Below are 15,742 nucleotides of genomic sequence, written 5' to 3' on the forward strand. Positions count from 1 at the left end.
CAGGATTTCTCTGTGTAGCCCTGGCTATCCTGGAACTCACTCTGTAGACCAGGCTGGCCTCGAACTCAGAAATCTGCCTGCCCCTGCCTCTCAAGTGCTGGGATTAAAGGTGTGTGCCCGGCCTGGAAGGAAGTCTTTTGATTTAAAAAGGCTCTGGCTCCTTCCAGCCTTCATTCACTGTCAAAATACTCCCAGAAGCCCAGACATGGGGCAGGGAATGTGTAGCAAGAGGCCTCCCTAAGATGTATAGAGTCCCCATTAGCAGAGTTAGGGGTGAGGTATCATATAGAGTGGACAGTTAACCCTGACCCTGACCCAAACCCCAAGAAGGAGGTAGAGTCAGGAGCTCCTACCATTGCACTGTGCCACTGCATATCCATCTGGCATCACACCCTAAGAATCGTCTCAGCATCTATTATTAGCTCACTTCTTCCTTGAGGTGATATCATGAGCGTGGCAGGAAGGTGCCATTTCTGTCCCCTGGATGATGAAGTGATGTCATCCACTTGCCCCATAACTGTGGACTGGACAGAACCTGACTTGAGGACAGCTGGCTCCCCAGAGGCAGCTCCGCCTCCCACCACTGGTGGCAGAGGCACCTTCCACTGGAGGAGGGGCTGGGTGGGTGGTCCTCCAGATGAAATCTTCCCTCTTACCTCCAAGGCACAGGCTCGTTTCCAGGAAAAAACTCCTTGGCCCCTGGATTTCTCGTTTGCTACTTAACCAAAGAATCTGGAGTGGCCATCTATTGTCAGGGCGAGGATTCATTCCCTGCTTGGGTAAATCAGCACCAAGCTGCATCTGGGTCCATAACAGAAACGATGCTGATGGAAACTGAGTGAGTGTCCTGCTTCTGACTCCTATCCTGACCTAGCTTTCAGACATAACGGGAACTCGTTGGCCCAGCTCCATTATTTATCATCCATATGGTTTCAAGTGGATTTTTCAGACTGCTGGAATCCAGTTTCCTCGTGCGTAAAGAAGAAATCTTGGCAGTGGGGTGGCACACTCAGAGTCTGCGCCCTCAGCACAATGCTGAGGGTATCACATTTGTTAGCTTTGCATTGTCTCTGGGCCGGGGCTGTGTGGACACTGTCAGCCCAGGAGCTCACAAGGTCATAGCTTGCTCATTAAAACCCAAGACCCCCTGGAATAGTGATTATCCCTGTAATCCCAGCACTCAAGAAGTTGAGGCAGGAGCATTGTCATGACTTTGAGCTAGACAATAATAGTCTGTCTCAAAACAGCAATAACCAAACTCCCCACATCTTTTGCAACTTGAGGCATAATTAGATCCATAAACAATTTTGGGACATCTTTTTTTTTTTTTTTTTTTTTTTTTTTTAATCATAGTGACTATTGTACTGGCTGGCTTTACTTGTCAACTTGACACAAGCTAGAGTCATCAGAGAGGAAGGAGCCTCAGCTGAGGAAATGCCTCCATGAGATCCAGCTGTAAGGACATTCTCTCAATTAGTGATCAATGGGGAGGGCCCATTGTGGGTGGTGCCAAACCTGTGCTGGTGGACCTGGGTTCTATAAGAGAGCAGGCTGAGCAAGCCAGGGAAAGCAATCCAGTAAGCAGCACCCCTCACGGCCTCTGCATCAGCTCCTGCCTCCTCCTTCCTGTTTCCTGCCCTGTGTGAGTTCCTGTCCTGACTTTCTTTGCTGATGAAGAACAATGTGGAAGTGTAAGCTGAATAAACCCCCTTTCTCACCAACTTGTCTTTTGACCATGGTATTTTGTTGCAGGATTAGAAACCCTAACAGAGACAACTGTTAATGCATTAAAAACATTGTACTCGTGGGCTAGGACAGCTGCTCACTCAGTATTTACGTGGCACACACAAGGAGGTGCGGGCTCAGTCTCCGACACACAAACTGGATGCATTTGCCCACATCTCCAATCCCAGTACTGGAGAGGTGGAAGCAAGAGGGTCAGAAATTCAAGTTTCAGGCTGATGAGATGGCTCAGCGGGTAAGAGCACCGACTGCTCTTACGAAGGTCCTGAGTTCGAATCCCAGCAACCACATGGTGGCTCACAACCATCTGTAATGAGATCTGACTCCCTCTTCTGGTGCAGCTGAAGTCAGCTATAGTGTACTTATTTATAATAACAAATAAATCCAAGAAGGAGAAGGAGAAGAAGAAGAAATTCAAGTTTCTTCTCAGCTATGTGCTGAGTTTCAGGGCCAGCCTGAAACTACGTGAGACATTATCTTATTAAAAATTCCAGCCAGAAAGCTGCTCTGGGCTGAAGACTAGGACTCAGAACCAGCTAACATCCACCAGCCTGCCTTGCCTTCCTGGCCCCCAGCGTGACTCAGAGCGTGAGCTTTTTCAGGAAGCACCCTCATTCTTCATTTTTCTTTCATCTTTCCAGTGTCCAAATCCAGTCACAGCTACAAAGTTTTGTTAAGCATCCCATGTGTGCTGGGGACAGCTCCTGGGATGACAGACCTCAGACAGCAAGCTTTCTCAGCTCACTTTCTTTATTGCCTCACTGATTTGGGGGATAGATTGTTTTCATTATTTTAATGGGGCTCACAGTCTCTATCTTTGGCAGTCTTCCTGGTTCTTGATGCAATTTGAATGTATTTGTGGAGTTAGCAGGTTTACTTAGCAGACGGTTTCATGGTTTGTTGTTTGTTTTTTTTTTTTTTTAAGATTTATTTATTTATTACATGTAAGCACACTGTAGCTGTCTTCAGACTCTCCAGAAGAGGGAGTCAGATCTCATTACAGATGGTTGTGAGCCACCATGTGGTTGCTGGATTTGAACTCAGGACCTTCGGAAGAGCAGTCAGTGCTCTTCACCACTGAGCCATCTCTCCAGCCCTGGTTTGTTGTTTTTTTATGTCTCACTTCATTCTAGAACTCAGGGAGGCTGTGGTTCATGTCCTTTCGTGGTTCTACCTTTATATGACATTAGAGGAGGCTTGGGAACAGGGATGGTTAGAAGTGGGCTAGTTGAGGGGCTGCTGTGGCCACCTTCTAAGGTCTCTGGCCTGCCTCCTTGAGACACCGTCACCTGCCAGCTCTGATACCTGAGAGTCAGCAGCTTCACCCGTTGCCTTCAGCTCCTCATCTGTGAAATGGCTGTTGAAGGGACCCAGGGCCTGAGCTCTGGCTGAGCCGATGAGTAAGCCCTTGAAAATGCTGACTCACTTCTTATCATTCCCACTGATGTGTTTAGTAAATAAATGCAGAGTCCAGCTTCCATCTGCCCTCCCTGTTTGAGAGAGAGGTGCTGTTGGAAAAAACCCCAACCTTTGGGTCCACCGTGAGATGTGGATTTATTTACCCACTGGCCCAGGGTTTCTTATCTTCCTGTGTGTCCTGGCTCACAGGACCTCAGTTCTAGGGAGCCCATCTCAGATCATTGGTCATCCCTGCAGCGACAACTAAGACAACTAAGCCGTCCCCCATCTTCAGATGCATTCACACACACAGCCCTGCTGACTCTGCACCCTGACTTTCTCCTCTGAGCTGTTGCTATGGACCATGGGATGGAAAGCTGCCTGCAAGGGTCCACCTTATATATGCTCTGTAGCCTGAACCCTGCCCATACTGGCTTAGGCTAGGCCGTGGGGTTTCTGTCAAGGTGCTGTGTATCTCAGCCCATTGTGAGCTTTCTGGTGTTCCTTTGGGGATGTGCTGTATGTCTTGGGGAAGAAGGAACAGGAGAAGGGATGGGCAACCTTGTCTGTGGGGTCTTTAGGCTTTCAACGTAACCTTGACTGTTTTCTCTTGCAGAGCCAACAACCATGGTGGTACCACCAGCCAGCTCAGAAGCCCAGGTATTGAAAGCAATTTTAAACTACTTGATATGTAATAAAATTGATCTCTTGTGCTGGATAGTTTTTGTCAACTTGGCACAAGCTATAATCATCTGAGGGGATGGAACCTCAATTGAGAAAATACCTCTGTAAGATTGGCTGGAGTGATGGTTCAGCAGTTAAGAGCACTGACTGATCTTCTAGAGGTCCTGAGTTCAATTCCCAGCAACCATATCAATGGCTCACAACCATCTGTAATAAGATCTGGTGCCCTCTTTCTGGCCTGCAGGCATACATACGGACAGGCCACTGTATAGATAATAAGTAAAACTACAATTGGCCTATAGGCAAGCTTGTGGGGCATTTTCTTGGTTCCTGATTGATGCCATTGTGGGCAGTGCCACCCCTAGGCAGTGGTCCTCAATAGTATAAGAAAGCAGGCAGAAGCAAGTCTGCCAGTAAGCAGCACTCCCCCATGGGCTCTGCTTCAGGACCTGCTTCCGGGTTCTTGCCTTGAGTGCCTTCCTCGGTGATGAGAGTCGTACGCTGAAATAAATCTTGTCTTCAGTTGCTTTAGTCAGAGTGTTTTACCACAATGATCGAAATCTAATTAAGACGCCTGTATTGTAAAATATAAATTATGAAGTATACAGAGACACAGTGTCCTTTAGGTGAGGCCAGACACAGGTAAACACATGAAGGTCTTAACTGAGGTTGATGAAGAAGCCGTTCACAGGAGACAGGCAGGGTGAGGAGCCTCGTGTGCTCAGAACCCACATGCTGGCTTCTCTCCCGTTTGGGAGTGGGATCAGTAAGTGAGCCTGTACTGCTGACCACACTTTCTGGGTTGCTGGAAAACAGTGTGGTCTGCAGGCAAGCTTCTCAGCATGGAAGTCAGGGCAAATGGAAACCAGCTGATGACCAATGACCAAACCTTGCATTTCCACCCATTGTTTTGAGGTAGTGGTCTTCGTCTGATGTTTTATTTTTGTTTTTGTTTTACATGGTTTTGTGTAATCCTCCACTTACCACATAGCTATGGCCAGTGAGGCTTTGAAACCCCCCCCAACATGCTCCTGCCTCAGTTTCCCAGGGTGTGTGCCACCCCAGTTGGCTTTCCATCACCTTTATGCTTTATTTCATTTTGTTTTTTCTTTTCTTTTCTTTTCTTTTTTTAAGATTTATTTATTTATTGTATGTAAGTACACTGTAGCTGTCTTCAGACAACACCTGAAGAAGGTGTCAGATCTCATCAAGGATGGTTGCGAGCCCCCATGTGGTGGCTGGGATTTGAACTCAGGACCTTCGGAAGAACAGTCAGTGCTCTTAACCGCCGAGCCTTCTCTTTAGCCCCTCATTTTTTTTTCCCAATGAGTTGTGATATTTCATCTGTTTCTTCTACTTGTTTCTCAAAAGGCAATTAAGTGTGGAAACCACAGCCAGACAGTGGTGGTACACGCCTTTAATCCCAGCACTTGGGAGGCAGAGGCAGGAGGATTTCTGAGTTCGAGGCCAGCCTAGTCTACAGAGTGAGTTCCAGGACAGCCAGGGCTACACAGAGAAACCCTGTCTCGAAAACAAAACAAAACAAAACAAAACAAAACAACCAAAACAAGAGTGGAAACCACTTATGTCCTAGGATGAGAAAGAACCTTTGGGGAACAGAAGAGAGCAGCGTGTGAGCAGCAGAGTTAGAGAGTGGGGTTCGAGGACACATGGCCTGCTCTGAGGTTTTCTTCCTTTGAAATGTGGCTTTTCAAAGTATAATTTTATTAAATAATTTATAAGGCTGTATGCAGTGGTACAGACCTGAAATTCCATCTTCTTGGGACACTGAAGCTTTGAGGGAACATAAGGAAGAGATATGGAGGGAAGGAGGAAACCTGTGCATTTATATATTTAGCATAATAGTGTTCCACGGATGAGGTAAGCTTAGATCAAGGGGATCCCATGTGTTACATAAAGACAGCAACAAAGCCAACTCAGAATCATATGCCTCGTCCTTTCCCTCCTCCTCTCCTCCTCCTTTCCCTCCTCCTTTCCCTCCTCCTTTCCCTCCTCCTTTCCCTCCTCCTTTCCCTCCTCCTCTCCTCCTCCTTTCCCTCCTCCTTTCCCTCCTCCTTTCCCTCCTCCTTTCCCTCCTCCTTTCCCTCCTCCTTCCCCTCCTCCTTCCCCTCCTCCTTTCCCTCGTCCTTTCCCTCTTCCTTTCCCTCCTCCTCTCCTCCTCCTCTCCCTCGTCCTTTCCTTCCTCCTTTTTCTTCTCCTTTCTCTCCTCCTCCCCTCCTCCTCCCCTCTCTTTTCCCTCTCCCTCCCCTCCTCCTCCCCTTCCTCCTCTTCTCTAACTTAGCCCTTTCCTCAAGAAGAAAAATATTATACTTCCTTACATTTAATTAATTTGTTTATCTATTTGGTTTTATTTATTTATTTATTTATTTATTTATTTATTTATTTATTTGAGGCAGAGCTATCTATCCCTGGCTGTCCTGGAACTCATTGTGCAGACCCACTTGGCCTTGAACTCACAGAGATCCACCTGCATCTGCCTCCTAAGGGCTAGGATTAAAGAAAGGCATGTACCAATATATCGGACTGGCACTACATCTTACCAGCACATACAGTTCTTAGTGAAAGTGACAGGTCGGCTGGCTTGGGACATCAGCTGACTCTTGTTATCCAGAGCTCACAGAGGTGCACCTGCTACCAACTACCTAGAGGATGCCTTCTGTAATATGCCATACCATACTTGTCAAGTGCTTTGGATGAGGGAGTCCTATGTGGACTGTTCACAGAGGCCCCCGTGTGAGAATCTAGCAGCTCCATCCCCAGGAAATACAGTGAGGGAGCCACTCAAGAGTTAAGCTTCATTCTGGCTTCTTGGGTTTCAGGAACTACCTGGACAGCCCCTCTAATTGCTGTCAGATTCCAGGCTGATGGCCATGCTTGAACTTGTAGAGTCGGAGGTCCTGAGCCTGGCCAGCTGCCCAGCTTTGCTAATGGAAAGCATTCTCTGTGTTCCAGAGAAAGTTTCCAGTGAGTTGGGACACAGGAAAGCTTTTACCAAAGAAGCCATCAGATAAGAGGCTTGGCTGGACTTAACCCTTCCCCTGGCTTGCTGCTGGTGGAGGCCAGCAACCAGGAAAAAGACAGTGGCCTGGGCAAACTGGGCTACTTCTCTGCAGTGTGCTTTGGGATTGGGGGGTGGGGGCTTCCAGCTTGCTTCTCAGCCTGTCTTACTGTGGAGTCATGTGGAGACCCTGCCAGTGCCACCCAGCTGAGCATCACAGAGCCCCGAAGCACACAGAGATCTTGGAGCGCTTCACTCCTACCTGACATCTACCTCTACAACAAATGAATTTACTGTGTGAGCTCTCCATGTTTCTGTCCCCTTACCTTGCTAGCCCTCCCTTTCCATGGTCATACCCAAGAGCAGACCTGAGATGGTCCCTAGAGTCTAGTTTCCCATAGCACTCTACCCTGGCCACTGGCTAAAGCCCTGCCTGCCATCTTCCACCTGTCGGGCGTGACCAGACACTAGATGATAGCGCCAAGCCCAATCGCTCTGTATTCACAGGTGTGCCCTGGAGCCAGTCTATGGCTCTAACCAGCTTAAGGTAGAAAACAACAGAGTGAAAGCAGCCCAGGGGTGGGCCAAGACTTTGCTCTGCTATGGCTTTGCCATTCCCACCAGTCTTCTTCTTCCTCTTCTTCTTCTTCTTCTTCTTCTTCTTCTTCTTCTTCTTCTTCTTCTTCTTCTTCTTCTTCTTCTTCTTCTTTATTTTATTTTTTTTTGTTTTGTTTTGTTTTTTTTTTTTGTTTTTCAAGACAGGGTTTCTCTGTGTAGCCCTGGCTGTCCTGGAACTCACTCTGTAGACTAGGCTGGCCTCGAACTCAGAAATCCTCCTGCCTCTGCCTCCCAAGTGCTGGGATTAAAGGCATGTGCCACCACCACCTGGCCCTACCAGTCTTCTTGAGGCCAGGGTTACCTTCCCCAGGTACCTTCGGCTTCAGTGTCTTCTGAGATGGCCCTGTATGACCCAGAGACCTTTTCTCTTGCCTGACCCCGGCTTTGACCAATTATTGCTCTGGCTGCCTCAGGCTCAGGTTTCCTGGGATACTGGGCTAGCCAGAAATGAGTGGAGAGACCACTGATGCATGTAGAAAATGTAGAGCACAGCACAGACAAACCCAACTCCCATGTCTCGCTTGTCCAGCTCCTAGCTACAGTGAAGTGGCCTGAGCTCTCCATGCCTCCGTCCCTCTGTGTGTGAGATGGGAGGTTGTGTCTGGGGATTGTTGTTAAGAAGGAGGAGTTTTATACAGGCCCAGGATAGTGTCTGTCATAGTCAAACTGTTATTTGTGCACACCTTTGATATTCTTTCCTTTCTTAACAAATATTTATTTTGCGTATACAAGTGCTCTTTTGTGTCTGTCTGTCTATCTCTCTAGCTAGCTTGCTTTCTTGCTTGCATGTATGTCGTTGTACTCTGTGCGTACCTGGTGCCTGAGGAGGTCAGAAGAGAGTGTTGGATCCTTTGGAACTGGAGTCATGGACATTTGTGAGCCATCATGCAGGTATTGGAAACCAAACCCAGGTCCTCTGCAAGAGCACCCAGTGCTCTTAACCACTGAACCATCTCTCCAGCTCCAGATAGTCTGTTCAAAGAAGGAAAATATGAAAACCATTCATTCAGTCATACTGGAAATTGATCCTCAGGTCTTGCAAGTGCTAGGAAGCACCTCCAGCCTCAGGTTATCTTTTTATTTTGAAATGGGATTTCACCAAACTGCCTAGGCTGGCCTCAGACCTGCACTGTAGTCCAGGCAGGTACTGAACTTGAATCTTCTTGCCTTTGCCTCCTGAGTACCTGGGATTAACAAACTGTGTCACTAACTTCGGCCTGCAAACCTTATATTTATTTGTTTCGAGACAGGCTTTCATTCTGCAGCCCAGACTGTCCTCAAGGTCAGAATTTTCTCGCCTCAGCCCCTCACGTGCAGGGATCACAAGCCTGTGCCACCTCAGCCAAATTGATGAAAGCCTTTTGAAACATAAAAGCAAGTGTTAAGCAGATTAGGGGTACTGTTAATCCTCCTAGTGTTCAGCTACTATAGTGCCCATTGCAGTGTTCCCATGTCTAATTAAACCTAACTGGTGTGGGGGGGGCGGGGGGCAGGGGCGATAGTCACATGGGCATGGAGAATTGAGGTGCAGGCTGCATCTGGAAAGCGGAAACAACATGCTCCAGTGCACTTCCCAGCCACTGTCCCCAAGTCATTGACAGCTCTGAAGGTAGCTCTGAGGGTTCTTTGCCAAGTGAAACAGAGAAATGCTGAGGTAAGAGGGCTCTGCAGAAAAAAACCTCAGGGATGCTTAATGTGCTTTAAAAAAAGAATTACTGAGGCTGGAGAGATGGCTCGGCGGTTAGGAGTACTGGCTGTTCTTCCAGAGGATCTGGGTCTGATTCCCAGCACAGACACAGCAGCTCACAGTGTCTGGAACTCCAGCCTCAGGGGACCTGGCATGCTATTCTGGCCTCCACAGGCCACTGCATGCATGTGGTGCATCCAAAGCACCCACACACATAAAATAAAAATAAAAATAAAATGAAAGAAAGTTTGAAAAGACTTATTATAAGGCATGGGGGCACGTGCTTAGAATCTTTTGGGAAGCTAAGACACGAGACTTAGAAGTTTGAGGCTATCCAGGGATACATAGTAAGACTTTGTCTCAAAAGCATTGTGGAAAATTTCAGGAAACACAGTCAACTGAAGCAGCAGTGGCCTCTCACAGTGAGTTCCACCAGTCCCCAGGTCCAGACCCTGTGCCTTCCACACCTTCTCACTCCGTCATGTGTCCTCAGTGTGGTTGTTTTCTTTCCACTTTGGTCAGGCTAATGTATATTCCCAGAAAAGTTATGTTGCTGTAAAAGAGATATGAGGCTGGGTGTGGATGATGGAACACAGCAGGATGTGTGTGGTGGAGCACAGCTGGGTGTGGTGTGGAGCATGGCTACAATCTCAGCACTCAAGAGGCTAAAGCAGGAGGGTTATGAGTTTGAGGCCAGCCAGAGCTACATAGATACCCTGTGTCAAAGGCACAGGCCTGTGACCCCAGCACTGGAGGGTCAGGAATACTAGGCTATCCGAAGCTACATGAGATGCTACCTCAAAAAACAGACAGACAAAAATAAAGAAAGGGCCTGGAGAGATGCTTCTCAGCTATAGCCATCGGACCTTCCAGAGAGCCTTGGTTCAGCTCTTCTCACCCACACGGCTGCTCACAAACTGCCAGTAACCCCAGTTCTAGGGGATCCCACACCCTCTTCTTGGCCTCTGAGGCTACTGCGTGCACATGATGCACAGAGGTCCATACAGACAAAACACTAATCAATACACATAAAACCAAAATAAATTAATTGATTTAAAAACAAAAAGAAAGGAAGAGAAGAAAAATAGTGCTAGAGACTTGGCTCAGTGGTTAAGAACACTTGTTTTTTTTTTTTTTCTAGAGGACCTGGGTTCAATTCCTAGCACACACACGACAGCTCACAGCTGCCTGTAACCCCCTCTTTACTTCAGAGGGCATCAGACATATACCTAGTGCACATACATACATCTGGGCAGAACACTCATAGACATTTAAAAAAAAGTATGATTAAATGCAAGATGGCTGGGTGATCACACCTCTTGAGTGCTGTCTAATTTTTTAAGATCCTTCCACGTGGACTAAGAGCACTGACACAAGCCTTAGATATAAACAGAAGAAGAATTGGAATATGGGGCAAGAAGTATTCATGGTTAAGCAGTCTTGGCCAAGGATGGATATCTGTATGAAGGCTTTGCTGTTCCTGGATCCAAGATAGGAACAAGTTGTCTTCTGAGAGGCTTCACCCAGTAGCTGACTCAGACAGATACAGATACCCACAGCCAAACAGTGGATGGAGTTTGGGGGCTCTTATGGGAGAAGGAAGAATTGCAGCCCGGACAGGATAGGAACTCTACAGGAAGACCAACAGAATCAACTAACATGAACCCTTGAAGAGCTCAGAGTCTGAACCACCAACCAAGAACATACACTGGCTGGACCTAGACCTCTCTTGCCTATATGTAGCAGAGGCACAGCTTGGTCTTCATGTGGGTCCCAAACAACTAGAATAAGGGCTATCCCAGAAGCTGTTGCCTGTACATGGGATATGTTCTATTTGCTGGGCTGCCTTGTCTGTCATCAGTGGGAGAGGAAGCACCTAGCTCAGGAGAGACTTGAAGTGACAGGGGAGGGGGATGGGGGCAGGAACTGCTCAAAGGAGAAAGGGATGGGGGATGAGGAAAGGATGTGGGAGAGGATGACTGTGAGAGGGGCAGTGAGTGGGATAAAAAAAAAATGTAGTCGCAAGGCGGTGGTGGTGCACACCTTTAATCCTAGCACTTGGGAGGCAGAGGCAGATGGATCTCTGAGTTCGAGGCCAGCCTAGTCTACAGAGTGAGTTCCAGAACAGCCAGGGATATACAGAGAAAGCCTGTCTCGAAAAAAAAGCAAAGAAAAAAAAAAAGAATTCAACACTAGGTTTGGGAGTGGTAGAGTACTCTCACATGATGTGTGAAGGCCGGATACCCAGCACTATGAAACCAAACCCCCAACCCCCCACAAACTACAGTATCTAGGCAGCATCCCAGTCAGCTGGTCTTCCTGCTTTGATTTATGCCCCACTTTTACATGAGATGCTCATGCTCATCCAGATTACCTCTTTCTCAATTATATTTTTTTGGGGGACATATATACTATGTGAACAGCACCAGAGCCAAGACAAGTCCTTTCCTTTCCCATAAAGGCATCATGAGCCTTCCTTCCCATCATCCCAACTGGGCCCCGGCTCAGGGAGCCACTAACTTCTACTGAAGCAGATGGGCTCATGGTGGTTAGAGTCAAGCTAATGCGACCATACCATAGAAAGGCTTTTCACCCGGTCTATGGTGTATGTGTGTGTGTGTGTCTGCTCCTTGTATTATGGTGCCCCACTGTGGGCACATGCCGCCTTGACTCTATCCGTGACTAGTTATGAGCAAGGCTTGTGTGGATGTACTTTTCCATTTCTCTGGGTTAAATACCTGGGAGGGGAGGGTGCTGAAGCACGTGTTCAGTGCATATTGGTAAGAATTTCCCTGTTTTCTAAAATGGTTGTGCTGTTTGGGGAACCTCTTTTTAACAGTGGCCCACGGTTTGTACCACGATGGTTCCCTTGTGGCAAAGCTGTGCTGAGACTTCTTCTCCCACCCTCTCATTCTGTCTAGCATCTCATTGGACTTGTGATGGTGGGTGCTGTGGGTTGCGGGGCTCCAGTACCGTTGTGGCTCAGAATGTCTCTGTTGATCTTATGTCTGTCCCTTAGATGGTGCAGTCACTGGGCTTTGCCATCTACCGTGCTCTGGACTGGGGGTTAGATGAGAATGAGGAGCGAGAGCTCAGCCCGCAGCTGGAGAGGCTCATCGACCTCATGGCCAACAGCGACTGCGAAGACAGCAGCTGCGGGGCAGCGGATGAGGGCTACGTGGGTCCAGAAGAGGAGGAGGAGACTGAGGGTGGCCCCCGAGCTGTGCGCACCTTTGCCCAGGCCATGCGGCTGTGTGCTTCGCGCCTGACCGACCCCCACGGCGCGCAGGCCCACTACCAGGCAGTGTGCCGTGCTCTCTTTGTGGAGACGTTGGAGCTTCGTGCCTTCCTGGCCCGGGTGAGGGAGGCCAAAGAGGTGAGCAGAATATGGACTGCAAGTGGTTGGGCTGCTGCTGGGCGGAACGGGGGAGGGGCTGGTGCTGGACGGAACTGCGGAGATGGATGGGAGGTGCGCTTACAAATCGGGTGGGGATGGTAGTAAGGAGATAGGATCCGCCCTTGGTCAGCCAACAGGGGTGAAGATCCTTGGTGCCCGACTGTACCTTCCTAGGACTACCTATAACTTTCCCCCTCCCCCAAGCTGGGCACTGTCCTAAATGTTCATACATTTTTAACTTCATGCCTTCTTTCTACTGGGTTTTCAGAGAATGGAATCAGAAGTGGCTCCTAGCCTTTATTTCTACTGTATCACTCCCATTCCTTCTAAATTAGCCATTACCTTCCCACACCTCACTTTCTGCTCTGGGGGCGTCTCCAAGCCCCAGATCCTCTGGAAAATGTGATGCTAAAGATGCATGAGGAAGTGGCTATCTATCCTCCCCTTTGTAGAACCGCACAGGCAGGCCCAAGGGCTTGGAGATGTTGGGGGGTAGGGCGTGCGTGAGAGAATCCCTTCAGGGCATTTGCTGTGCTTGCCAAAGTCCTACTTCATCCTTTGATGGTCCGCATCTTAAAAATGAACAGGTGCCACCTCTGAGAGTTAGGGTTCCTCGGCCCAGTGCCAGAGCCTGTCCACAGGGGCTCCTGAGCCAGATTCCCTCTAGGTTGCCCTGACTTCCATAACACAGAGTTAGGGCTTGACGCCTTTTTGACTGTCTTCATTCTTTGTTGAAGACGTTGGTACTGCTTGAAGAGCACCACTTTTTTCTGTGAAGTGGGCTGTCCTACCCCACCCAACCCCCAACATTCTACTGCTGATGATGGGGGCGGGGCTTAGCAGAGGTCAGGTGAGGTTTCATTCTGTCTTGCTCAGGTAGAAACTCAATTGTAAGCGAGTTGATGCTGATCTGTAATCACACCCTGCCCTTTTTTTGTGCTGTATCTCTCTCCCTGTAGCCTAAAGGCGTCCTGACCCTCTGGAGCCTGCATGGGGCTCTAGGGGTGTTGGAGCAATGGCGTTTGGGATGAAGCTTGAACCCTTTGTTCCTCACTTGTAACTGCTGCCGCTCCACTCCCCTCAGCATCTCAGAGACATGTTCTGACTTCATGTTCCCTGTGGCTGTCAGGCTTTCGTTCTTCTTTGAACATGGTCTGTTCTGTTGCTCAAATCAACCCCTTACGCAGACAAAGGAGCTGTTGCTTAAGCAGGGACACACACCGCTACACTCCATTCCCCTGGTCCCAGAGACAGGTCAGGGAATGAATGCTGGAGATGTAGAGTCCTGGACAGAGACACCTGGGCTTGTCTTGGAAAGAAGCAGGTGCTCAGGGTCAGGTGCAGCTATTCTAAGTAGGACAAGAGAGCTAGCCTCTGTGCCCTTTGCCTCAGGAATCCCACACAATAGTGTGTCTCAGAGCAGTTTGGCAAGTAGCTTGGTGTGAAAGCCAGGGTAACTAGCTGGCTCTGTTATTGTTGGGTGGGAGCTTCTAAAGAGTAGATATTTCGCAGGGCAGTGGTGGCACACGCCTTTAATCCCAGCATGTGGGAGCAGAGGCAGATGGATTTCTGAGTTCAAGGCCAACCTGGTCTACAGAGTAAGTTCCAGGACAGCCAGGACTATGCAGAGAAATCCTGTCTCAAAAAAACAAAACAAAACAAAAGAGTAGATATTTCTTTATAGTGAGGACTTAGTAAGAGCAGATGCCCGTGGGTGTGCCTTGAGTCCCTGGCATCTTCCCGGGACCCACACCATGATGTTAGCGCTTTATATCTGGACTGCCTCCTGGGTCCTGCTGGCAGGTCATCCTGTCATCTGATTACCATCAGTCCCACCCTTATTTGAAGACTGACACTTGCCACGCTATGCTAGGCTGGTGACAGAACAGCAGCCGAGGGAGCAGACACAGTTTCTGAGACGCTAGTCTGTAGTGACCTCCAGTGTGGGCTGTGCATAGAGAAGCAGCCACAAGCATGCCAAGGGAATAGGTGGGCTCGTGGCTTGGCTAGAGTGTCCAGAGGTGCTGGGTGAACTGAGATCTGGAGGGAAACTGGGGGTGGGGGGACTTTCTGTCTAGGACTGTGCCCCTCTGAGGCATGTAGATAAGATGGGAGCCGGTGCCATGTGGTCACTAGGCTCTCACCAGGCCCTGCTTAAGAGAAGTGACCAGAGAGGAGATGAAAAGTTCCCTGTGCAATTCCAAAGCCAAGGTACAGTTTCCCAGATCTTTTCCAAGCTCCAGAGCCTGGGTTGGGCGCCCTCACGCCTCTTTTCTAGCTGGCTGCCTTAGTCAGGGTTTCTATTCCTGCACAAACATCATGACCAAGAAGCAAGTTGGGGAGGAAAGGGTTTATTCAGCTTATACTTCCACATTACTGTTGATCATCAAAGGAAGTCAGGACTGGAACTCAAGCTGATGCAGAGGCCATGGAGAGATGTTTCTTACTGGATTGCTCAGCCTGCTCTTTTATAGAACCCAAGACTTCCAGCCCAGGGATGGCACCACCCACAAGGGGCCCTACCCCCTTGATCACTAATTGAGAAAATGCCCCACAGCTGGATCTCATGGAGGTACTTCCCCAACTGAAGCTCCCTTCTCTGTGATAACTCCAGCCTGTGTCAAGTTGGCACACAAAACCAGCCAGTACACTGGCTAAGTGGTAGATGCGTGGTAGGGAAGTGTCTCCTGCTGGATGGGATTCGAAGGGCCCTGCTGTGTCCATCCCTCCGCCACTTCCACACTAACTAGCCGTATGGTCCTAGATGCTGCAGAAACTTGGGGAGGATGAGCCACGGGTAGAGAAGCCACTGGCTGAGCTTGACCACCTGGGACACACAGACTGGGTAAGACAGGGGCTCCTCGTGGGCTGGGACAAAGAGCACGGTACACCCCTGAAGGGTTCATGCTGGGAGGGCCATAAGTGCTAGAGCTGAGACCATTTTGTTTTCTGAGTCAGGCCCGGCTATGGGTCCAGCTCATGAGGGAGCTCCGTCATGGGGTAAAACTGAAGAAGGTGCAGGAGAAGGAGTTCAACCCACTGCCCACCGAGTTCCAGCTTACCCCCTTCGAGATGCTGATGCAGGATATCCGTGCCAGGAATTATAAGCTACGCAAGGTCATGGTAAGCCGTGGCCCTGTCGTCCTCTGCAGCAGCCCTACTGGTTTCCTTTTGCTGGGTCGTGTCTTACTGCTTT

The 15,742-nt window shown here is 49.0% G+C and overlaps 1 protein-coding gene across 1 annotated transcript in view; it reads left to right on the forward strand.

Moving 5' to 3' along the window:
- Nucleotides 1-15,742, forward strand: part of Spire2 (spire type actin nucleation factor 2) — a 41,133-nt gene that overhangs the window by 10,887 nt on the left and 14,504 nt on the right. Inside the window, exons 2-5 of the mRNA XM_031341736.1 lie at nucleotides 3,758-3,801; nucleotides 12,169-12,525; nucleotides 15,311-15,391; nucleotides 15,505-15,669. Coding sequence (XP_031197596.1) covers nucleotides 3,758-3,801; nucleotides 12,169-12,525; nucleotides 15,311-15,391; nucleotides 15,505-15,669 — 647 coding nt within the window. The remainder of the gene's footprint in view (nucleotides 1-3,757; nucleotides 3,802-12,168; nucleotides 12,526-15,310; nucleotides 15,392-15,504; nucleotides 15,670-15,742) is intronic.

Source organism: Mastomys coucha, unplaced genomic scaffold (genome assembly GCF_008632895.1).
Source record: "Mastomys coucha isolate ucsf_1 unplaced genomic scaffold, UCSF_Mcou_1 pScaffold22, whole genome shotgun sequence".
Classification (NCBI taxonomy): Eukaryota; Metazoa; Chordata; class Mammalia; order Rodentia; family Muridae; genus Mastomys; species Mastomys coucha.